At 48.5% G+C, this 24,949-nt stretch overlaps 2 protein-coding genes across 11 annotated transcripts in view; one reads left to right on the forward strand and one right to left on the reverse strand.

Moving 5' to 3' along the window:
* The first annotated feature begins 73 nt into the window (after positions 1–73).
* On the forward strand, positions 74–13,473 carry RNF34 (ring finger protein 34). Of its 4 annotated transcripts, XM_039561013.1 has the most exons (7): positions 74–195; positions 909–985; positions 7,815–8,033; positions 9,354–9,743; positions 10,069–10,122; positions 10,350–10,551; positions 11,623–13,473. In XM_039561013.1, exons 2-7 carry the CDS (start codon positions 974–976, stop codon positions 11,808–11,810), a joined length of 1,065 nt encoding a protein of 354 aa, XP_039416947.1. In that variant the 5' UTR covers positions 74–195; positions 909–973; the 3' UTR covers positions 11,811–13,473. The 4 variants fall into 4 exon arrangements, with proteins under 4 accessions (XP_039416947.1, XP_039416948.1, XP_010396656.1 ...); XM_039561014.1 differs by lacking the exons at positions 74–195; positions 909–985 and adding an exon at positions 4,774–4,835; XM_010398354.4 differs by lacking the exons at positions 74–195; positions 909–985 and adding an exon at positions 5,166–5,333.
* Positions 13,474–13,712: 239 nt separating this feature from the next.
* KDM2B (lysine demethylase 2B) overlaps positions 13,713–24,949 on the reverse strand; it is a 108,029-nt gene continuing 96,792 nt past the window's right edge. For 4 of the 7 annotated variants that reach the window (XM_039561005.1, XM_039561007.1, XM_039561009.1 and 1 more), the window contains 8 exons: positions 22,365–22,451; positions 21,467–21,736; positions 18,443–19,119; positions 16,866–17,029; positions 16,239–16,400; positions 15,881–15,982; positions 15,343–15,561; positions 13,713–14,965 (listed from right to left, as the gene is read on the reverse strand). In XM_039561005.1, the coding sequence (XP_039416939.1) occupies positions 14,784–14,965; positions 15,343–15,561; positions 15,881–15,982; positions 16,239–16,400; positions 16,866–17,029; positions 18,443–19,119; positions 21,467–21,736; positions 22,365–22,451 (1,863 nt within the window). In that variant the 3' untranslated portion in view covers positions 13,713–14,783. The remainder of the gene's footprint in view (positions 14,966–15,342; positions 15,562–15,880; positions 15,983–16,238; positions 16,401–16,865; positions 17,030–18,442; positions 19,120–21,466; positions 21,737–22,364; positions 22,452–24,949) is intronic. The other 3 variants (XM_039561006.1, XM_039561010.1, XM_039561008.1) reach the window with 3 other exon arrangements.

Raw genomic sequence — 24,949 nt, forward strand, 5'->3', positions numbered from 1 at the left:
GAGAGAGACGTTCCGGGGAGAGAAGGGTCCGCGCGGGGCGGGGCTGCTTCCCCCGAACCGCCCCGCACCGCAGCCAGGCCGCGGCTGGGGACAGCGTGGGGATGGGCTGCTCTTGGGCAGCTGCATCCCTGAGGAGTTATCTGCTGGATAAGGGAACAGACATTTTCCCTATGTGCTAGCACCGCAGATCCTGGGGTCAGTTCTGGGCCCCTCAGGCCAAGAGAGACATTGAGGGGCTGGAGCGTGTCCAGGGAAGGGAACGGAGCTGAGGAAGGGTCTGGAGCCCCAGGAACGGCTGAGGGAGCTGGGAAAGGGGCTCAGCCTGGAGCAAAGGAGGCTCAGGGGGGCCCCTGTGGCTCTGCACAAGTCCCTGACAGGAGGGGGCAGCGGGGGGGGGGTCGGGCTCTGCTCCCAGGGAACAGGGACAGGAGGAGAGGGAACGGCCTCAGGCTGGGCCAGGGGAGGCTCAGGGTGGACATTTTAGGGAAAATTTCTTCACTGAAAGAGTGGTGAAGCATTGGAAGGGGCCGCCCAGGGAAGTGGTGGAGTCAATCAGCCCTGGAAGTGTCCAAAAAACAAGTAGACATGGCAATTTGGATTAGGGTTTGGTGATTGGTCACAGGTTGGTCTTGATGATCTTGGAAGGCTTTTCCAACTTTAACGATCCTGTGATTAATAGAGGCCAGGTGAGGTACAGATGACCCTGGGCAGTGTCTTGGTGGGGTTGCCAACACAGAGTCTGGTTTAAAAAGGATACATTGTTTATTCTGCTCAGGCTGCAAAGTGGAGGATTCCACAAGTCAAACACCCCAAGGGGTAAAAAGTTACGTCTTTTATACAGTAAAATTTAGATGAACCCACCTATCTAGTACTTTACATACTCTGACACGAGCATTTCCTTATTGCAGAGAACACCACAGAGTGAATTCGCTCTTCTCTGGATTTCCTGCAAGTTAATTGTGATGCCGTAAAGATGTTTCCACATGTAAGTTTTTATTTTCTCAATAACTTGTTAAAGTACTTCATTAAGGCATCATATTCCCAAAGAAAATACTCCAATTATTATAATAGTTCTCATTTTTGTAAGTGAGAGCAAAACAAAACTCAATATTATTATACATCTGCATGTCCCCGGGGATTTCCATTGCGCTGCTCCTGATTCATGCCTGGGGGTGGTGAGAGGAGGAGGAGGAGGCAAATCAAGCGGGGAGTAATTTTCTAGGATACATTTACATTTAAGAAACTTAACATTGCAGCTTGCTGCTGCTGGCGTAATTAATGATCGTTTCCTCGCCCTCAATGAACTCATTGAGCTGTATCTGAATACAAAACGCAGGAAGTAACAGCAGCTATTATGTTATAAAGGTCAATCTGCTGACATTTCCTGAAAATAAAGCACTGTGGCCTGGGCAGAAACACGGAACTGGTGGCATGGCAGGGCAGGGAGGGGAGGGGGATGACATAAAGGCTGGGCTGCAGCCGGCCTGTGCAGGACTGGGAGGGAAAAGGAAATGACAAACATCTGGTTCTGATGTTTCTGTGCAAGGCTCTGAAGCCAAAGTGTGAACTCTGCTGCCAATCCTTCAGTGCGTGGTGCAGAGAGAACATTTAAAATACACTTTAAAAATATATTTAAATCAGCTCTCACGCCTAAAAACCAGCTCTCCAAAAAAGCAGTGAGAGATGACTTTGATTGTATTAAATTCAAGATTAGGTAACACTGTTGAAAAAGTCATCTTTTATCTTATCTAAAATAGGCCGTGCCCAGCAGGGAGGCCAGAGGGGGCACCAGGATGATCAGAGGGATGGAGGACTTCTCCTGTGAGGAAAGGCTGAGAGAACTGGGATTCTTCAGCCTGGAAAAGAGAAGTTTTGGGGTGACCTAGTTGTGGCCTTCCAGTGCCTGGAGGGGCCGACAAAAATACGGAGAGAAACTATTTACAAGGGATGGAGTGACAGGACAGGGGGAATGGCTTCCCACTGGCAGAGGGCAGGGTTAGATGGGATATTGGGAAGAAATTCTGCCCTGTGAGGGTGGTGAGGCCCTGGCACAGGTTGCCCAGAGGAGCTGTGGCTGTCCCATCACTGGAAGTGTCCAAGGCCAGGCTGGACAGGGCTTGGAGCAATCTGGGATAGTGGAAGGTGTCCCTGCCCATGGCAGGGGGTTGGAAATAAATGATCTTTAGGGTGCCTTCCAACCCAAACCATTCTGATTCTGTGATTCCCTGATTCTTCCTACAGGCATTAATATCCAACCTGAAATCCCCAGATAAAGCCCAGTGATGAAGTTTGTCTTTTTTAACTTTACTATTAAATTTTGCAGATTGCTAAATTAAAACCAAATTAATATTCCTGGGAAGAATCACTCCTCTACCTCTGTCTCTGGCGCTGTGTGAAACCTTGGGGGATTATGGAGCTGCAGCGAGTCGTTGTCACTTGTTATTTGGTGGCAGAAGGAAATGGGACATCTCACAGTAATAGATTTAAATCTTTTAATGCTGCTTTGGCACAGTCCAGAAGGCTCAGCGAGGGCAAGGCTTTTATTAATAGAACCTCTTGAAATGCTCCTTTTCACCCACGGAGTAGCTGGCAGAGTTAAAGATCCTCATTTAAAGCCCTCGGCGTGGTTACTGTCTGGGCACACTAATGCTGTAAAAGTCATCTCAAATCACATGTTAAGGACATGATTCATCCAGATCTGCCCAAATTAAGGCAGGAGTGGCAAGTGCAGCTGCCAGCACTGTCACCAGATCTCAGCTCCGTCAGTCCCACGTTACTCCCTAAAACATCTGTGTTTGGGAGGATTACTTGTTAGCAAATCCTTAACAGAGAAAAAGGGAAAATGTTGGGTTTTGCTTGGTTTGGGACAGCTTTTACCCCAGTACAGTGACTGCATGGGGAGTTCTCATGTTTTAATTTAATTTTATTAACAAGAATATGTGTATAACTTGGTACTTCAAGGGTGACTCTGAATCGACAGAGTTTAGATGACAGAACTTTTTAAAAACCAAACTGTACTGATATGTTTAAGGTGTCTTAAAGCAATCTCTTGCATGAGAAGCATGAGGAATGTGCCATTGCAAGCTCCAATGTTGTATTCACAAGTCTCTTCAATTTTTTCAGTTGCTTTGACTAAAATGGCAAGCTATCATTGCAAAAAAAAAGGCATTTTTTATTAAGTCGTGTGTAGAAGTTCAGAGCATATCTAAAGCTTGTCAAGGAGCATAAACATTTCTGAAAAAAAGGTGACCTGATTTTGAATTAAAATATGGTGTCAATGCAAATCCAGAAGTTGGGCTGTGTGAAGTATCTGCTCTTACTCCTGAAGCTGCCAGGACTGTGCCATTCACGTGCCAATTACACACCATTTTTTTTTAACCCAGTTCTTGTATATTATTTGCTCCAAAAATAGATCATTCCTGCAGAAATTAGCAGATTGCATCCAACCCTTTCTAGGGGTAAATTTGATTTGTTTTCCATATTTATTTTCAGCCACTTTCGTCTGTTCCTCTTTTTGGCAAAGGCCTGCCTTATTCTTGGCCCTGTGTGCTCTTATGTAAAGCTTTCCTGAAGCCTTGGTCAGGTTTGTACTGCTGGGGTTTCTTTAATGTAATCTGGTTAAAAGCTTTCAGTTCTTGCAACCTATGATTGTTATTTTATATATATACCCCACTCAAAGCCTAGAGAAGATAATAATGGCATCTAGGAGCTTGCTGGAAGTGGATTTTTAAATAATAAATCTTTTCTCAAATGTAATGATTCTTGGGTAGGGCTTGGTAGAATAAAACTCAAAGAGGGTGGATTTGGGTTAGGTGTTAGGGGGAAATTCTTTACTCAGAAGGTGGGGAGGCCCTGGCACAGGTTGTCCAGAGAAGCTGTGGCTGCTCTGCCCCTGAAAGTGTCCAAGGCCAGGGAGTGGGGCTGGATGGGCTCCACAGAGAGAGAATCCATCACCTCCCCGGGCAGTTCCAGTGCTCTGCCACCCTTAATGGAAAGTTCTTTCTCATGTTGAGGTGAAACTTCCTGTGTTTTAGTTTATGGCCATTCCTCCTCATCCTGTCACTGGACACCACCAAAAAGAGTCTGGCACCATCCTCCTGGCAGCCCTTGGAGATATTTTTATGGATTGATGAGATCCCCTCTCAGTCTTCTGTTCTGCAGACAGCTCCAGCAGTCTCTCCTCGTAAGAGAGATGCTCCAGACCCTTCATTTTCTCCTTGCCTTGCGCTGGACCCTCTCCAGGAGCTCCTTCCCTCTTGTCCTGAGGAGCCCAGGACTGCACTCAGCACTGCCGATGTCCCAGGCTCGAGTGGAGGGGCAAGATCACCTCGGAGCCACCATCGGTGCCACTGCTAGTGACCCCATCGGTGCCCCATCGGTGCCACTCTCAATGACCCCATCGGTGCCACCATCGGTGCCACTCTCAATGACCCCATCGCTGCCCCATCGCTGCCCCATCGGTGCCACTCTCAATGACCCCATCGCTGCCCCATCGGTGCCCCATCGGTGCCACTCTCAATGACCCCATCGGTGCCACCATCGGTGTCACTCTCAATGACCCCATCGCTGCCCCATCGCTGCCCCCCGGTGCCCCCCGCGTGTCCCGGCCCCGCTCGGGGCATTTCCGCGCCCCCCCCGGCCTCGCCGTGTCCTCTGCTCCCATTGGCCGCGCCCGCTCGCCGTCGGGCGGAGCAGCCAATGGGCGCGCGGCGCGGCGGCGCGGCAGCCAATGGCGTGCGGCGCGGCGGCAGGGCCCGCCCTCCGAGCGGCGGCCCGGCGGGGTCGGCGCGGGGCGGGGGCGACGCGGCGCTGGAGCGGCGGGAGCGGCCATGAAGGTGAGGGGTTCATCCGGCCGGGAGAGCGCTTCTCCCTCTGCGAGGAAGGAAGGAGGGAGGAGGGGGCTAACCGGGGAGGGTGACGGGGCGGGGGACCCGGCGGGATGTCCGGGCCGGGCCGCCCCTCCCGGCTCGCCTCAGGCCGCGGCCGCCGTCCCGCCGCGCTCTGAGGGGCGCCCGGGCCGGCACCGCCGAGCCGAGGGGCCCCCGCGCTGAGTCAGCAGCCGGGCAGGGCCCCGGCCGGGCCCGTGAGGGGCACACCGGCGGCTCCCGGGGGGCCGGAGCCCGGGTCGCTCCGCTGGGGCGCCGCGTCGCGCCCGGGGCTGTTGTGCCGTCCCGGAAAAGCTCTGCTTGGTCTAAGGGTGGGTGTAAAGAGGAAGTTTCGGTTAAAATGATTAAAAGTAAATCCCTCGCGCCGCTCTCCTGTCGTTCTGCGGCTTTGGTAGCACACCCAGCTTGCACAGGCGTGGCAGGAGCAGCAGGTGAAATCCTCATCAGGTAACTAAACACCCTTAAAGCGAAAAGCAACAGCAGAGAAGTTGGAACGCAGCATTTTGCTCCTGTGAGATGCACATAAGGTATGGGGAGGGAAGATACCGATGGCAGCTTGTCCATGGCAGTGGAGACTGATAGTTTTGGTGCAGAAATTGGAATTGTTTTGATTAACTCTCAAGAGAGGGATTTTTTTTGTTTTAGCGTGTTTAATTTGCGTGTTGTGTTGGTGCTTTTCAGCACGGTGTCATTTCTTTTACCGAGCAATATGGAGAGCCTAGACACTGTAATTCAGTTATCAGTTCATGACCTGAGGGCATAGAAGGAATCCACAGGTGATGTAGGTTAAGGAGAAAATTAATGCCCACTTAGCCCTACCTTTCACCTTAAGTGAGTGGTTGGCAGCAAGATAAAGATATCAACAGCATTCTTGTGTCCAAAATGGGTGACAAAAAGTTCCTAAAAATACGTATGTTTGCTGTTGACAGTGATGTCTGAACAGTTGTTACAGGCTCTGGAATAAAATAAGTCTAAGAAGCAGGTGTTAAACTCTCAGGCCGGGGTTGTGGTATCAAATGTCACGTCCTTTTAGTCATTGTGTGTCCTGCTGCTGCTGTGACCCCCTAAACAGGCCATAGCTGTGTAATAAAGGAAGATGAATTTTGAAAGATCCTTTTGGTTAATGATTTTATTTTTCCGTTATGCATATGAGGCTGTTTTGAAATCTTGTAGATACATAATTAGCTCCTCAGTTTTGAAGAATAGGTGATGAATGAGAGGAATGGTTGTGCTACAGCTTTCCCTAAAGATGAGAGAAAGTATTTTTCAGAAGCTCCAAGTTTTAAAACTCGGAGCTCTGTTGGATTGACATTGGTTTTCAGGATGTATTTCTGGAAAGTTAATTCCTCTTGCCTAATAAGCTAGGATAATTAAGTTTTGTCCAGGAGAAATTAATATTGATGAGTTTCCACAGTGTTTATAATGGAGGAGTGTAAAACAAGCCTTAGTTTGAGGCTGGGATGTGAGCTGTGTGAGGGAAGGGCCGCTGGAGTTCATCCTGAGGAGGCTGAGGAAGATGTCCTGTGCGTGGGGTGTCCAGGGCACAGAGGGTTCTTGTTACACCATGATAATTCTGCTGTTGAAATACCCATAATGACGAGTGGATTTAACAGATGAGAGGATTTAATTAGAATGTATGTTTGATGTTGTAACTAAAGCTCTTGTTCTTACCTTTTGTGCTCTGTGGTTTGAACGGAGAAGTTCTGGCCTATCCCCAGTTATTCTGGCATTAAGTTCCCAAAAATGTAAGAGGATTGTGTTCAGTTCAGGGAAAATGTGCAACTTCATCTAGAAATTAGTGTAGCTACTACAGGAATTAAAGCACCACGTTACAGAGCTGAAGTGTGTGTTCTGGTTGGTTGGGGTTTTACAGCAAGAATTACAAGTCTCAAAAGCAATTATTTTCTGTCTTGGTGCTTTGGGGAAAAAAAAAAAAAAAAGATGCTGTCCTGGAATGAAAAAGAGAACTGCTGTTAAAGAAAAAAGTGGGAAAAAATTTAAAGGAAGTTGTACCTGTCAGCTTCCTTTCAGGGAGAACCTGATGTGATTGTGTTTGCCCCTCCTGTTTTTTTTCTAGCAGGTCTCAGGGAGCCACCTGACAGTGATTAAACTTGTGACTTGCCCAACTTGGAGTCCAAATTCCACCTTCAAGTAGACTGTGCACTTTTGATAGAGAATCCAGTGCTAAGGGTTTCCAAGGATAAAAAGTAGCACTTTGTTTATGTGTTCAGAATTTTTTGCAGTGTTTTAAGACTGTGACTCAAAACTGAAATCCAATCAATAGAAAGTAAGTTCATTTAGATTTATTTTAACTTTTGTTAAACATTTTGTAAGGCAACAAAACAAGGAGGTTCAGGGAGGTCTTGAACAAACATTTCCTTCTCAGTGAAACCAGACTGTAATTATCTTCTAATGAAGATTGGTTTTCAAGTTTGAAAACCAGGAATGTTATTTCAGAGAGAGTTTTGTTGTGAGTCATACCAGAGCTGGATGAGTTCTGGAGCAGATCCTGCAGGGACAGTTCTGCATTAATCATGAGAAGTTGCAGTTTCTGCCTGTCACCATTTCGGGGTTTGCCCCTCACCTACAATGGGCTGTCAGTCACTCCTTCCTTGCTCTGCTGTTGCATCACTCCTCAAATTCCTGACTCTTTTTGTGGGGAATTCTCTAGAAAAGGAGTTGTGAGTGTGAGCTCCCTGTGCCTGCGTTGGCCTTTCAGAGGCAAATCTTTCCCACTTTGGATTTCGGCTGGGAGTGGAGCTGGTCTGTCACAGCCGTGAGCGTGCTGGAATCCTGGAGCTCCGGGAATTTGCACCACATGCTCCTGGGATGATGACAGATGGAGTGAAGTAGCTCCTCAGCAGCAAGGCACATCTGATGTGGGCTTTGAGATACTGATTCTCTGCGTTTGCTTTGTGATGTTTTCAGGCGGGAGCTACTTCCATGTGGGCTTCCTGCTGCGGGTTGCTGAATGAAGTCATGGGTACAGGAGCAGTCCGTGGCCAGCAGGCTGGCTTTGGGGGAGGTGCTGGCCCATTCAGGTTTACACCAAGCACAGACTTCTCAGCATATCCAGCTCCTGCTGCAGCCGGCACGAACATCGTCTGCAAAGCCTGTGGACTTTCCTTTTCAGTTTTTAGGAAAAAAGTGAGTATATTTCTTATTGCACAGTATTTTTACCCCTATGAACGCATCTGTGGCATGCTGAGAGATGAGTGTGTGTTTCTCAGAAACCTGAGGCAGATACAGGCAGGGAGGGAGGAAGTGCCTTATTCTGAAGTCACAGGAAATTACTGTCAGCCAGGATTAGAAGTTAATAAGTCTGATGTTCATTAGTCAGTGACATGTTGGATCTGGGCTGGCCTGAAAATTAATGGACTCTGATTTGTAAGATACGTATTAGCTTCAGAATCTTAAACAGTAAAGCAAATCTGGTTTTGAAGATGGCATCAAACAGTGGTTGAGTACTGGAGTGAACAAACTGGGTGATGGAAAAGTTAAAAACTCACAAACTCCAGCTTCTTTCTGGAAGTTCTCATGCAGTTCTGGTTGTTTCCTAACCAGCTTTCGCTCTGCTCAGTGCTGTTGTGCTCCAACAGCCTCTTCCTTCCTTAGGAGGCAGGTTGGTGAGTTAATGCAGATAAAATTGAGATTGTTAATATTATATTATTTCTGTGTATCATAACTGTTCAGGATTGTTCTTTTCTCCTGCCAGTGACCTAATCCTCTGCAGCTCTTTCAGATGATCATGAAACCTCTTCCCTCAGTTTGTGTGTTGTTTTCCCCTTATGTGTCCTATTCACATGGCAAGGCTTTGTTGAATTAAGTGTTGTGTAAGGACATAGCTGAAGCCAATATTAATTTACTGTAATCCTGAAAACCTTGAGGAGTTTGGGTTTGTTCAGCAGCTGGAATGCTGACAGTCTTGTCTATTCCAGCTTTTGTGTATTGTGAGTCTTTTGAACAAAGCTTTCTTCAGAAGTGACATCTGGGCTTTTGGGAGTGTGTCCCTCCCATGTGATTCCTCACATTCGAGCCCTACTTTGAGTTCTTGGAATCAGTTGAGGAAGCAGTAGGTTCTGTAAAGTTTGGGGTTATACTGTTACACATGTGAAAGGAGCAGTGACAGTATGTTCAAAAGTATTTTAACAGACCATGACATTGGTTTTAGTTTTGTTTGTTGTCTAATCTACAACTTGAATACTTTATTCATCTGTTTATTCATAGTATTTTTTACTAAAACCACGAATCAGCTTCAGTAGTGTCAAAAGAGTGAGGGACTCTCTTGGGACACCTGCAAAACTGTTTGACAGGGCAGTTTGCTGGACTTAAATCTTAAAAATGATGTCTGTCACAACTGACAGTGGAAGAAGTAACAGTAAATTCTGTAGCCTGGAGAAGGAGAGAGCAGGGCCTGGATTTGTTTCCTGTGATGCACAGCTGAATGGTTCCCTCCTCTCCCCTCAGCACGTGTGTTGTGACTGCAAGAAGGATTTTTGCTCCGTTTGCTCAGTCTTACAAGAGAATCTCAGGAGATGTTCCACTTGTCACTTGCTGCAAGAAACGGCCTTCCAGCGCCCTCAGCTAATGAGATTGAAAGTGAAGGATCTGCGTCAGTATCTGATCCTCAGAAACATCCCCACGGACACCTGCAGAGAGAAGGAAGACCTGGTGGACCTGGTGCTGTGCCACCATGGGTTGGGGTCGGAGGAGGACATGGACGCTGGCAGCTTGCGTTCGTCACGGTCACAGACTTCGGGCTTTTTTACCCATCCCTTTTCCACGTCTGTATCCATGTCAAATCCAGGAGAACTTGCCAACAGAAGAGGAAGCACAGGAAGTGGGACACCTTCACAGGTACAGTGATTAACAAGTTTTATGCAATAGTATTACTTTATATCTTTTTTTTTAATAGTTCTGTCTCAATTTAAAATAAAACACCAATTGGTACAGTTTGGAGGGGCAGGAAAAATGCCTTTTGTATCCTGCCCCTGAAAGCTGGAGATAATTAGCAAAGATTCCTAGTTCAGGTCAGAGGTGACTTAAACCTGGACTGATGAGTAGCAATTGGAACGTCAAAATGTCATTTCATTGTCACCTGTGATCACCTTGGTAGGAAGGAAAGTGTTTTATAAGGGAATAACATGGTTTTTTATCCTGATGAGTTTCATTTTGTACACAGGGACAAATGGAAACATCTGTAAACAATGAAGAAGAAGAAAGTGCAGAAGAGCAGGTGAGATGAACTATCCAAAGAATAGATTTTTGGCATGTGACACCATAAAGTCTTTTAGATCTCTGCCAACATTTGGCCTCATGCTCTGGGTTCTTCCAGAGTTTGCTGTGTCGAGCAATGAATGTCTGCACACACTAGCTTCAAAAAGAATTAAACTTTAGCCAAGCTGCTGCAGCTTCGTGTGCTCCAGCTCTGGTGCTCAACACCACACAACTGATGTGTTTCAGACCCTGGGGCTGTCCAGGAAGCGAGCGAGGGCATCCCTGTCCGATATTTCCAGTCTGGAAGACATCGAAGGGTTGAGTGTCCGGCAGCTGAAGGAAATACTCGCCTGTAATTTTGTCAACTACTCAGGATGCTGTGAAAAATGGGAACTTGTGGAAAAAGTGAGCAGACTATACAGAGAGAATGAGGAGAACCACAAGACACGTAGGTTTATACTTTATTTCCGCTTTCTTACAACTACTGGGTTCCTGGTTTCCAGTTTCTGGTTTGGTTCTGCCAGTGGAAGAACTCGGTATCTGAGCTTGGTCTGCTCTGCTGGAACACCTGGAAAATGGGTTTTAACAATGCAAGGTGCCCCTAGAGTAGCTGAACAGTAGTGATTAAACAAAGCTTTCCAGGACTGTGCTGGGTTTTTGAGACTTTCTTCCAAAGCTTGGAGAGCTCAGCTTTCATGGTGAAGGTAAAATTGCACAACTGAGAACTGGTTCCTCAGAGAACTGAAACTTGGCACCTCCATGTGCTTTGCTGGGTTTCACAGGACATTAGCCACAGCTGTGCTGTAGCCATGCGGATCAGGGCACTTCAGGTCTGTTACTGCAGAATTAAAATCTACAGTGACAAAAGTCCAAGTGTTTTGGTCTCAGTTCACATGTTCATGATAAATTTTGTGGTTCTGTGGCTACTGCTCAGTGGCTGTTGTTCTACCCTCTACTCCATGCAGCAGTTGGAATCTTTCACTTGTGTAATTTGTCCTCAGACCAATTCCTGCTCACACAAAACTTGGGAAGAAAACTTTAATGTTTATTTTTTTCACCACGGTCTAATGGCATGTTCAGGTATTGATGGGGATGTTGACTATTTGCAATGAAAATTGACAGGTTTTATTCAGTTCTGCCACCTTTATGGCCTACTTAAGGCTTCCACTTCTTAGTCTGTTTTATTATTATTGTGTTTAATCTTCTGAGGAAAGCGTTCTGCCAAACAGTGAGCTCCAAGATGAAAAACCAACATGCTCCGAATCTTAATCCAGCACATTATTTCACAGACATTACATTGTGAATTGAAAATAGTTTCTGGGTTTAAAGAATGAAGCTAAATATTGGATGTTCACTTGAGAGGCTTTCTAGTTCTTATTTCTTTGCTTATTTTTGGAGGAATACCGATTAATTTGTAGCTGGGGGTTAAAAAAGCTCATGTGAGGGGATGGGGCTGGGCTGGAACTGCCCTGGTTCTGCAGGCCCCAGAGCTGTGACCTCCCTCTCTGTTGGTTTCCAGAGGGGGAGAAGATGCAGCTGAACGAGGACGATGAGAACCTGTGCCGGATCTGCATGGACGCCGTGATCGACTGCGTGCTGCTGGAGTGCGGCCACATGGTCACCTGCACCAAGTGTGGCAAGAGGATGAGCGAGTGCCCCATCTGCCGCCAGTACGTCGTGCGGGCCGTGCACGTCTTCAAATCCTAACCCAGCCCTGCCCCGAGTCCCCCGGGCAGGATTCCTGTGGCCAGGAGTGCTGGGCCCTGGGGCGCACGGCAGCGTTGTAGTTCTTGGTTAAACTCGGCCTTTTCGACATCAAGATGTAGAAGAAGTTGGTGAAAGGTTTTTCAAGCAGCTCCTGCAGTGCGGGGCTGGGCAGGTCCAGGTGCTGCCTGTGCGTGCAGCAGCAGCGCTGCCCCACTGACCTTACAGCCCCACAGATTGTTGGAGTCAAACTGTTTACAGCAGTTCTTGCTCTCTTCTGAAGAATCTCACCTGTCCTTATGCATTCAGCACTTGGCAAGTGGTCAGCAAACACCTCTGCTTGAGCCTATTAGCCTGTGGTGTTCTCTAGTGCATTAGAAGCAATGAATATATCAGTTGATTATTCAGCTTTTCCCTAACGATAGAATGTATCTGTTCCGACAGCGTGGCTGCGGTGCCGGTGTCGGACGCGGCTTAGGAAGCACTGCCATGAACTGTTCCCACACAGAAGCCCTTAAGCAATCTTGCTTTATGCTGATTGCTCCCTCTGAATGTCTGTCATGACACGTGTGCTGTCTTGGCTGTTCTCTGTCAGTGTATGCAACACTCCATCACTTTGCAGGGCTCAGGGGCTGCAGCGGGCTCTGCCTGGTGGGCTCCAAAAACCAGTTACTAAGTGGTTTTTAGTTTAGGAATAAACTATTTTTTTAAGAAGGGGTATTACAGTAAACCATATTAGCGTGGTCCTTAATCCACTCATGCCTGTTGTAACTATTAATCTGTGATGATTGTACTCCATGTGCCGACAGCCTGATGTTACTGTGAATCCTGATCAGGGGCACCACCTCCTTGCTGCTACATGGAATGTATGGTGTTACTAACCTTAACTGGGGAGGGGGAGGCAGGAGCAGGGACAGCAAACAGTTTTTGTTTAAAACCTCCTGTTCACAGACTTTCACCCACAGCCAAGTCACCCAAACCAGCTTCCCAGGGGCTGCTGAGGGCCCTGTTATTGCTGCCAGCCCTTGGCCCCGGGTCAGGCTGGGCTTTGTGCCGTGAGCTGGGGTAGAAGTCCTCTTGGAGCAGGAATTGTTATGGTCCTTTGAGGACGTCTGTGAGCAACGATCTGCGGAAAGGAGCAGCAAGAGTAGCTCGTGTCAGGGGCGAAAACAGGATCCCTGGGGCCAAGCATGGCCATGACTGGGATTGGTGAAGTTCACTGTAAAAAAAAGGTGAGGAAGGACCATGTGTGTCCAGTTATTCTTTAAGCAGAGTTGATTAACAAAGTTACTGTTTCTCCTTTGATTTCCCATGTGGCAGCAAAGTTCCAGAGCCAAGGCTGTGCTTGGCTGAGGGTGCAGGACCTGAGAGCTGGCACCTGTGCTGCACTGGCACCTGCTCTTGTTCTGTGAAGGGTTAGGCTGGTGTGGAAGAGAGAAAGTAGCTCCTCCTCACACAGGACACAGCTCCTAGCTTGACTGGGTATTTTTCAGAAGGGAGCAAACCTCTCAATGGCTTTATTTTTTAGAAGTAACTTTTTAATGGTACTTAATTCCTGGAGTCTGTCCAGAGGGGAGGCTAATGAAGACAGACATGCCCTCGCTGTTGTTTCCATGCTGCTCATTAGCCACTCAAACTTAATAAAGATGGGTGATGGGCTCTCTCAGCCTCTGTCTCTTTTCTTACCCAGCCCTGGGAGTGCTGGGGATTACTCAGCTCCAACTTTAATGTTCTCAAGCTGTCAGTGCTCCTCCAGCCTGAGCTGGGCAGATAGATGCCTGCTGGAGGAATGGAGATGTGGATGTAACAATGCACTGGAAAATGCTCAGAGCCACGGGCCAGAGCCCAAGCACTCCCTGCAGCCACTCCCCCTCAGCCCTGACAGAAACGCACAGAGGCAGCGCCTGTTTTTGTACAATTGTTTATACAAATTCAACAAAGGTAAAACTGCATCAGGAAGGTCTACGAAAACAACACCGTACAACAATGGCACTTATGAATGCAGAATTTTACAATCAGGAAATAACCATGTTATAAACCTTAAATGAGAACTCAACTCACACTTCAAAGAAAGAGAGACTACGTTTGACCATTTATTCTACTGCTGGACTCACTGTATAAATTAATTTTATATTGAGTACAAGAGCTCATGCTACAGAGTGAAACCCTCCTATGTGCAAAAGCTGAAATTGGAATTCTTTTAAAATTTTGAGAAAAAGGTGATTTCTATACAGATAAAAGTGTTTTACTTCAACTATAATTTACACCTTATTTCCACAACATGCTTATGTCACTTCTGAAGTATACAAAGCAGGATATAAACTTCCATTAAAACATGCTTTAAGTTGAAAGTATGAACCTACTTTTCCTGACCTGGGCACGTTTGTAGATAGATACTGTCTACGAAGTATAGGTTAAGTTCTCGCCTACCATAAGTAAAGATAAAAATTGGCAATCAAAACCGAAACACTGGTAATGCATTCAAACATTGCATAAATAATTTTTAAACAATTTTTGTACAAAAATAGTTCTGCATAATGTAAGATGTAACAAAACAAAACGTGTTAAGAAGGCAGAAATGCAGTGCGTGGTCCACTTGAATGACACCAACTTTTTTTTTTCTTAAGAAATGAAAAGCAGAAATCAAATTTACACTACCAAGCACATGCTGTGGTACTTTAAATAACAGTATTTCTTGGAGCTCAGTCCTCTTCCAGGGTGTGAACAATTATCATCAGTAACAGTCGCCTTATGAATTTGCATAAGAGCCAGTGCAGGACATCCCAGGTGGACTGAATTAGTGGCACAAGTTGAAATTCTTAACATGGGTAGTTTCACGTTGTTCTCTCCTCAACAAGAGTTGTAAAATCCAATCGCGGCATTTTCTGATATTCCAAGTTCCCAATTGAAAATAAAATCCCTACGTGTTCTTAGTCCCTTCCCCCCCTCGCCCCAGTATTTACACGAGTCCTTTAACTAACTCAGTTTTTGCAGAAGTTTTTCTTCCACCTGCCCGAACTGGACGCTTACGGACATCTCCGCTATGAACTGCTCGCAGCCCTCCTTCGTCACTTGCTTGCAGTACCTCAGGTCGATCTGGCAGATGTTCCCACAACGTTTGAAGTAAGACAGGCACTGATCAGTGACCTTATTGCAGTCTGGGGAGAGCAGAGGGGAGGAACTGAACATTGCTTTGTTCTCCAGCACCAGGAGGGTTTATCCCGACCTTGGCCAGTCCCTTCTGCCCCTCCTGTGGTGCCGGCAGAGGAATCCCCCGCCAGCTCCATCGCCCATCCCCATTCCTGCTGCTGTTGTGTAACCCATGGGATAAAGCCAGGCAGCCCAGATGTGCAGAGCAGCAGCACTGGAAAATCCCCTGGAAGGATGAGCGAGGATACACCACCACCTCATGGCAGCTGCGGGGCCACTTCCAGCAGCAGCACGTCCAGCTGCTGCCAGGAGTTACACCAGGAGCAGGACAAACCCCCCCCCACAGCTCTGATGCCACGGGCAGTGCCCCTCCCCCATCCCTTACCTGATAAATTAATTTCCGTTAACGAATCCCGCGTGGTGGTTCCAACGGCGGTCAGCAGGTTAATAGACTGATCTGTCACGTGGTTACAGTAACTGAGATTGAGTTTGGAGAGCAGGGGCATGTGCCTGATGATCAGCCGCAGCGAAGCATCTGTGATATCCAGGCCGGCCAGGCGCAGCTCCACGATGTTCCGTAGCTTACTCCGGTTGTCGATCTGACCTGCAAGGCAGAGGCAGCAGGTCACTCCCAGGAGCCCCACCCCGTGCTGCCAACATCTGCAGGCCTCTATGAAATGCACCGTGACACACAACACTGCTGCCCTAGGTCAACTTCAGAGCTTTTGCCTGTCTGGAGCTTTGGAGTATCAGCAGGAACACTTGTCTATTTTTGGAACAGGCACGTGGACAAAGCCACCTCCTGATTTCAAAACAAAGGGATGAAAGTAACTGCAGGGGCCCAGCAGAATTACAAGTTGGGAATAAGCAGTAGGCTGTGCAGTGCATGCCAGAAAGCAGATCTGATTTGCTCAAAATTTCACCTGAGCCGAAATCCGGGCGAATGTGGCATGACCCACAGAACTGCTCCTTCCCTGAACTGGAAGAAAGTGTTTCCATACTCTCTAAAGTACACCCGTTGCAGCCTGAAGAGAAGAAAGTCAGACAGAAAACCAGCACAGTGGCTCAGATGACAGTTCAGCAGCCAGAGAACATCACTGTCACCCCGGGGCTCCAGCCAGGAGTGTTGCAAGTCACTACCTCCAACTCCCCGAGGGACAGCACGGCCCCAGCCCCACCAGGTTCAGCTGTGGGGGCTCCTGCCCATTTGCTCCGAGGGGAGCTAAGTACAAAACACGCCCCGGGGGTGGGACCGGGCTCTCGGGCTCCTCCTGCTCTTACCTGGCCGGTTGTCCGTGGGCGGGGACAGGAGGTCTCTCATTTGTGCGTCTTTCAGTCCTTCTGCCCACTGCACGTCCAGAGTTCGCAGCAAGGGACAACTGGAGCTACAAAGTGCCGACACTGCTATCCATGAGCACCCTGATAACAGCAGGTCCCGCAGACCTGCGGATACAGAACAGGTTGGAGCACTGTGACCTTCCCAGAGACATCCCAGTGACCTCCACTGGCACCCCCAGGCTGCTCTGACCACGGTCCCAGCGCTCCGGAGCCAGCTGGGACCCCACGAAGCCTCCTCCTGCCCAGCTCTCCATCTCTCCCACCACCTGGAACTTCACACCACTCCCTCCCCCAGTCCCCTCAGCCCTTTCCACAGCAGCATTACCTGCTGGCCAAGACCTGCCTCAAATTATTTTAACTGAACACACCAAGTAGTCACAAAAAATAATTTGGCCCATTTTAACCCGCTGATGCTTCAGTTTTACACATCTCCAGCCCTCCTAGGAGAGTCTATTCCTCTTCTAGGACACCCCAGTCCCTGGAGACTTTCCCTACAGGTTGCAATTTAGATACAGACTGGTTTGTTATACAAACTGGTTTGTGATTTGGTGATCAAAACACATCACTTACCTGGCAGTCTGTTGATAAGCCAACTCAGCTGCTTTTTAGATATATTTGTCCAGCTAAGATCAAGGGTTACAGGCTGTCTCCTAATAATGCCACTAAGCATAAGTGGAGTGATGGATTTACAATGGTTTAAATCTATTTTGGTCCATAATCTTTTGTCACAGCACCTACCCAAAAAGAAAAAAAGCCAACAGCACTTAATTTGGCACTTGTTTGAATTTTGGTAAGGCTTTAAAAGGTGTCATTAAACAGTAGGAAAAACGACATCATTTAACTGAAAATTGCAAAAATAAGGCCAAGTATTGCGAAGATAAACACAACCTCACATGATGTTATGTAAGTTTCTAGTTTCTCCATCAAATATATCCTGCAATAAAGCATGGAATTATTTCCACAGAATTACAAGCGTCAACAACTTCGGATCCCGTTTTAAGTCATCCCAGCACTTACTAAAATCTATTCTATAGCCTGAAGACAAGTCACCACTTCTTCCTTACATTTTGACTGTGAAGTCTGATTTAAATAAATACCCCCATTTCCCCTGTGTTTTCCTTACTTAAAACCAGTGGATTTGGGAAAACAGATCCTCCCTCTCCTGTTCTGTGTTTTTGTTATCCCTATCCATGTGGATTATGTGTCTTTTTGTTCTTTATGGTTCTCTATGGACAACACCACCAAGTCCTGATGAGTGTGCAGGAGTCTGCATTTTCTTGATTTTTTTTTTTTGTTAGAAAATACTGCATTTAAGTAAAAATGCATTTAGCAGGTTTCAGTGACACCAAGCAGCCCATGGAGGAGACACTCCACACACATCACCTCACACTGAATTATCAGCCTCTATACTTTGTGCACGCTTTGTTACCAGCCTGCTGGAAAGGAGCCTGTTCCAGTCCTTGTGCACAGCAGGAACACGGGGCAAGAGTCACCAGAGCCACAAGGCTTCGCTGAGGGGTTGCTGAAACCTGTAAATCTGCACTAAAGCTTCTGCTGCTGCTGTGCAGCCACAGCTGTGTCAGGGCCACACGGTACCGAGCACAAGGGACACGCTGTGAGCAAATACCATCAACAAAGGATTCCTCTGTAACGTGCTCTGCTGGCACAGAGCACAGGCAACAGGCTGGCTCTCCGTGTACCCTCACAGGGGGACAATCAGCACAGCCCTTGTGAGGAGCACAGGGTGGGATCCTTGCTATCTCAAGAGATATTTAATAGCTGAACTGCACAAATTCCTGACTACCTGCTGGCAGTCAGGAAGTCCTGGGGCAGAATGACACCGAGACTGCCCCAGCCTGGCGTTCCAGCAGCAGGAACACGGCGGTGTCTGACTGCAGCACAGGCTGCTCCGGAGCCCAGCAGGCTGACGCAGAGGCTGAGACACACAGCTCCCATCAGAAATGCTGGGAACTGCTGTTTCTGAGAAAGCAATGTGAGACCTGCCACTTCTGCTGGTCACCCCTTCTGCTTGGGCTCACCAGAGCTCCAGGGACAGCCCACACCCCTCTCCCAGGAAACACCTGCGCCTCCATCACCTGCTGCCCTTCCGTGCCCATCCCGTATTCCTCACATCCCGCCCTCCTTACCATCTGTTCCAGGTCTTGCAAACTCTCATACAGATGCACAAGTCTCTATGACTGAGGTAGCTAAAGACAGCCATCCAGACTTCCCTCTGCATCACGTGGGCTGCCCCGTCATCCAGGGGGAGCGAGTCCGGAGGGGGGCTGATGGGAGGTGGCCGGATCACGTGCCGCTCCATCTGGATGCATTTGGGGGGCGACAGCGAGGGCGGGGGCCGGGCTATTCCCCGGGGGGTGCTGCGCAGGCTGGGCATGAGCTGGTGGTGTCTCAGCTCCCGGGGAGTCCCGTTCAACCCTTTGCTGAACCTATGGAGTCTCTCGCTGTTGTTCAACGCACGCTTGGGTTCCTCGTTCTCGCTCTCCGGTTCAGATTTGATGGGTTGGTGGTTCTCATTGGCAAGGCTGTTCTCGGTTTTTTGGATCTCCTGGTTAAGCTCTTTGCTGAGCTCCTTGCTCAGTTCTTTATTGGGAAGCCGCCTTTTCCTCCTCATCTTGAACTTCTTCTTGTCCCTGGGCTCGGCACCCTCCGTGCTGGGCCCTGCTGTGGGCGAGCTCGACCGAGACTGGTCACTATCCTTGGACCTGGGGGGTGCTTCTGGCAGCTCATCCTCGGGCTCCTGCTTGAGGCGCCTCAGGGGTTTGATCATGGCAGTTCGGTCATCCGGGGCCTTCCACGATCGCCGCTGGAAGGAAGAGACAAGGGCTGACTGTGGGAGCAAGGCCATGCTCAGCAGCACTTCCCAGCAGTGCTTCCCATGTGGATGCTCCGCACAGGAGCCCTGCCCTGGCCGGGCCCCCTGCCAGTGCCAGGCCCCACCCATCCCAGCACCATCCCAGCACTGGGGCAAAGCCACCGGCCAAAGGTATCGAGTTCAAGTGCCAGCAGGGATGAGGAGTCCAGCTATTGGCTCACGGGACTCCAGGAGTGATAAAGGTACTGATTCACCATGCAGAATCCTGCACATTCCAGGGCCTTCCCATCTCCAAGTCGATCATTTACACAGAGAAGATCAGCAGCATGCCATGGACAGCTTTGTCCCCAGGAGGCCACAGGAACCCAGGCTCGGGCCACACCCACTGGGCACCCACATCAAACACTGCCCCAGTGCCCTCACGCCATGGCCAGAAGGGCCATTCCCAAAACCTCTGGAATAGCAGCTGCCATCCCAGCTGCTGGACACCCAACAGCCCCCTTTTAGACACTTTAGATGCTCCTTTCCACCTAACCAAACCAAACCCTGGCCATCCCCTCCAATGCCTGCAGAACAGGGAATGTGACACCACAGGGCTCAGCCAGCACCTTCCTCCTGCCCTGGTCCCTGCTCCCAACAAACTGCTCTGCACTGGCTCCCACTCATCCTCCGATTCATCAGGCTGTGTGAGAGACACAAACTGAGGCCCGGGAAGGCTTCAAGCCTAATCTGATCACCACAAGCAAGAAAGAAGCCACCAGCTCTTAAAATGAAATAGCTCTAATAAGGAGATCTGGACTGGCAAGGAGAGGCAACTGCTGTGAGCACACTTGTTGTGTCAGAGGACCCGTGCTTTCTCTTTCCCAATGAACTAATTGCATCAAGGCAGTGGCTGTGTTCCCAAGTTTCAGCCCGGGGCACATGGCAGAGAAAACTGATCACCCTGCCTTAAAATTAACATACTCTAAAGGGAGAGGTCACAGTAAGTTAATGACAGGTTAGAATAAAAACATTACAACACCAGCCCAGTGCAGCTTCCAGCACCCCTCACACAGGGCACTGATGGGTGCTCTGCTTCCAGGCACTGGAATTCCGTGATCATGGCAGGCTGTGAGAGGGGAGCAGTGTGCCAGGACATCCCTGGCTCCCTGGGGGGAGCAGGGACTCCAGGATGTGCTGTGTGGCAGGGGCAATATTCAACCACATAGGAAGGGCCAAACATCAGTACTGAAACAGACCTTTATTCCCTGGGTCATCAAAACTCAACTGGTTGCTGTATTTTAATATGGGACACCCGAACAGAAAATATAAAATGAGACAGTGCAGCTAAACTATTCTGGAGTTAAAGGCTTCCATGAGAGATTCTGTAATTTCAAGATGTAAATGGGATAGCTTGTTTTCTTCTCCAAGTTTTAACTGTCGGAAGAAAGTAAAAAACCCAAACACATTTGTTGTGTTGTGTGGTAATGTGGTGACCCACAGTGCCTTCCTCACTGGGGGGAGTCCAAAGGGATGGGGAAAGGAAAGCATGGCCAGCAGCAGGTATGCATGAACTGGTACTGTGAATTCTGCTCTCTCTCCACCATAGCAGCCCAAAATCCTTCCATCTGCCGTCCTGCAGCATTCCCACTGTCTGGCCTTGCAGGACTGACTGACTCCCACCCCTGGTGAGCTGCACATGCAACACCACTCCAGCCACAGATTCTGATTTTACAGCCATCAGCCACTTACTTGTGAGACACAGTAAATCTGAGCCCTCATTTCTGCCTCTGCAAACCAGCATTTCTGCATATCCCAAGTACCACATTTTGAAATCCACCAATTCAGAGTGTCCCTGCCTGGCCTGAGAGCCCCACCTGTCACGTTCAGGGCCAGATTATCTACACAACTGCTGGGAGCAGCTCCTGCTCTCTGCAGCCACCCCAAGGTGTCCTTTCCAAAGGCTCCCATGGGTTCCCAGGCTGGCACAGCCCCAAACCAGCTGCCAGGCGCCACCACGTGGAGAGACATGAAAAGGTTTCCATGAAAAATTGATTTTCACCTTGTTCCTACTGTGAGCACCTTGTAAAGCACTTTTCAGTTAAAGTGGGTTTTCCAGTACCTTGAATAAAACAACAGCCATAGCCCAGTGTTTCTGGCCTCTGAACATCAACTCGGGTATCACTGTTCAAGCCACTGTCCCGTCAGACCAGCAGCTTTTACCAGAAAGGTAAAACACTGCAGGTTCCTCTGGGAACAATCTGGGATTTGGGATGAGCTCTAAGCCAGGAGAGCAGAGACACCAGCCCCAGCCAGCCCAGGCTCTGCGCAGACCCGTGAGAAGGGGGTTGTGCCTTACCCGCTTTCTCATCGTGGGTTCCTGGGATTTCTCGAATTTCCGTTTCCTCCACAGATGCACTTCGTCAGACTTTCTCCTCAGGATTGACTCAACTGGAGCCTTTTTGGAATGTTCCTCTGATTTCCGCCTGGGAGTCTCCTCACAGTCCCCTTTCCGTTTGGCAGCATCTGGCACTTCCTTGTTGTCTCTGTTAATTTTCTGCTCCTTCAGCAACGAGCCCGGGAGATTTGATGCGTATTTAAATCCTGGTCCGCGCTTTTGCTTGTACGCCAGAGAGACACAAAACACAAACCAACTTTATACCTTATGCATCTCCCAGCTCTTTACATTGCCACCAGCACTCCAATGCTGGTGGGTTGATTACTTTTCAACACACAAAATTATTAGTAAGGAGTTAAAAGTTTTAATTTTCCTGAAGTTATTTTTCTAACTACACACTTGCAAGTGTCTGTCTCAGTCTGCAAAGAAATAATGTTTCACTAATTCCAACAGACACTCCAGGTTTTGCATAATTGCTTGTGAATTTTTAATTTAAGGAATTTTCATTGTGAAAATTAACGTGCAGCAGTGCACAGAACTAACCTAAATATTCCCCAGGTGCTGGGTGAAGTGCTGGTACAGGAATACAAAAATTACTGAAGAACAGAAAGCTGTGAGTTTGTCTCCTTCAACACACAGAATCATCATGGAATGAACCACATAACCCAGGAATGGTTTGGGTTGGTAGGGACCCTGAAGATCACCTTATTTCAATCCCCCACCATGAGTAATTAAGAACAAAACCTGAATTAAGCACAAAACCAAAAGCTGGTATTGGGCTGAAGTCTATCTACAAGCCAGAGGGAATGCTTAAGATTTTGTATCTCATTCCAGCACCACTTATTCCCATTAAACTCACTTTTCCAGTTTTCCCTGCATGGTTGCACTTTGGACACTCCCAGCAGTTCGGCAGCTCATCGTTAACCACACCATCCGATTCCTTCACCTGTGGAAGAGACACAGCAATTCACAACTGTGCTGCACAAGCCTGCAGGAAGGTGATGGTCATTCCAAGGCATTCTGTACAGCTCCTTGTTTTCTGGAATGGACTGCAGCCCTCCCAGGGGAGCAGAGGCACCGTCCTGCTGGTGCTGAGCAAGCCCTGGGTGCTGCACAGCCACCCCTCAACGCTGCAGGCAGGGGGAAGGAACAGTGGCCAAACGCATCTGACAAAGGGCTCAGCTCTGGGCTTTCCACGAAGGTCAGTGACATTCCCAATTCACACTCTGCTCTTAGAACAACAACAAAAACCACCCCGTCAGCCCAAAGCAACCTCCCAAACCCAGGGCTGCGACTGCACCATCTCCAAACACCCCCCTACACCTTGGCTTTGCAAAGCCCAGTCCCGTGTCCCCCAGAGAGGCACGGCCTGATCCTTCAAGCAGGCAGGGTTCTCCCATCCATGTTCTCACATACATTAATCCCATGGGCATTTCTAGCAGAACAGCACCCTGCACTGTAATCAAGTGTTCCTTAAAATACTTTTCTTTCAGGATCAGAACTAGCAGTCCCAGCCTGCAGCCCTTCAGCCCAAGTGCCAGTGGGGATGGTGGCTGCCAAGGCAGCTCGGAACAGGCACTTTTGTTCACAGGACCGGACACACGGAGGCATTTCCAGGGTTTCTCACACCCCCAGATCCCCAGTGAGTGTAAGGGAGAGAAGGGCTGACGACTTCACTACCTCCAACACTGACATTTTGCTTTCTGAAAGAAACTCAAGCTCAGTGTTTATTACACTCCAGCAAAAGCACAATCCTGCCCTACACAGCTGGAATGCTCCTCCTTGTTTCTGGATTTGCACACAGGAGCCTGAAGTGCTTTCCAAACAGGAGACAGGCATTTCAGACAAGACATTTCTGCAAATGAAAAGGAGAGCTAAGATACACCCTCCACACAAACACACACTCACTGATGGCACACTCCCACTTAACGGTTTTGTTACGTATTCAGAAAAAACAAAACTTGGGGTGGAGAGGGAAAAAAGAAAAATATTTATTACTACTGCAGACAACAAAAACATGCTGCTGTCCAGACCAACAGCTGGGCACTGGCAGCAGCAGTGTGGCTGCAGGAGACAGGAACAAGCACGGGCAGGGATCTACAGACTTTTCATGTTTCTGAAAACATTTCCTCCTCTCCTCCCAGCGCAGGGAAAAGGCACTGGCTGTGCAGGAGCAAGCCCTTGGATTTAGGAACTGCTTCCTCAAGTCCCTGAGCCAGACAGCAGCCATTCTAGTTTCACCATCCAGTGAGAGTGATGACATGTCAGTCTCTCAGGAAGTCTCCTGGAGTTAATAAATGAGTAAATGAAGTGGGCAGAATTTAAATACTGGTTTTATCACAACTGTGTGCCTTTGAACCTTCTTTCCCATGGTAGGTGTAAGATACTCCAGGAGCTGTTGTATACATCTCTGCCTCAGGGGAACAATTCCTGGCCGAAGCCCAAGTTGGGAACAAGTTATTTCCCGCACTGAATATAGAACAAGTGCTGCTGAAGGGAAAGCATTACAGCTCTGTCCCTTCTGTGAAGTTTAAGGAACTGAACAGATGTGAGGAACTGTAAGCAAACTAATTAGACACACACAAACCTGCCACTGAATCTGTCCCAAGCCTTTCAGGCTGGGTGGGAGCCAGTTCCAAGTGTTTGCTGCAAACAGCAGGTGGGTGTCTGAGGCACAGCGTGAGGCGTCACAGAAACCTACCTGCAGCACGAGGTCAGCAATTCAGTCTGAGCACGAGACCTCGCTGCTGAGGATATGGATGCTTGGTAGGGATATGGAAACCCTGGGATGCTGATCTGGCATCCCTGAGGGAGAGCCATGAATTCTGGCAGTGCCCAGACTGAAACAAGCAGTGAGACACACCTGGGCTGAAGCTGCACTGGGAAAGGCCTTTGTATCCCTGCTGCTCTGACAAGGCAGCTAAATATTCACAGCATTATCACTACATTCAGCTGAAATGGAAAAGAACAGGCTCCTAGTGGAGAAAGGAACCCCTTCTCCCAAAAGAAACAGCATCAGATGCTACACTCAGACATGCTAGCCAGCAGTACCAGCAACTTGAGATGAAGCAAGAAAAATTCACCACTCTTGGTTCAACTCAAACACTCTGTAACAATGAAAGGCAGCGTTCATCCCAAGATCTCATGAGCTCCCTCTGGAAGCAGTGCTGCGCTTGCAAAACTCTCACCAAGATCATTTTCATAAGAAACCCGTTCAGCAAAACAAGCATTTGTGTTGGTGTGGTATTTTCAAGGAAAGAAGGGTGTCAGGAAGCTCCTGTGACACTTCTGAGCACGTGGAACATCCTGGCTGTCCCCAGCACAGCTCCAACACCAGCACTGTGGGTGCTCTGGTACCCAGGGCTCCCCAGCAAGGGGCCCCCACAGAAGCCCCTCAAGGCTCGGTAAGCCAGGGCACAGATACACCTGAGCCACCCTTAATTT

The sequence above is a fragment of the Corvus cornix genome, chromosome 15, assembly GCF_000738735.6.
Source record: "Corvus cornix cornix isolate S_Up_H32 chromosome 15, ASM73873v5, whole genome shotgun sequence".
In the NCBI taxonomy this organism is placed as follows: Eukaryota; Metazoa; Chordata; class Aves; order Passeriformes; family Corvidae; genus Corvus; species Corvus cornix.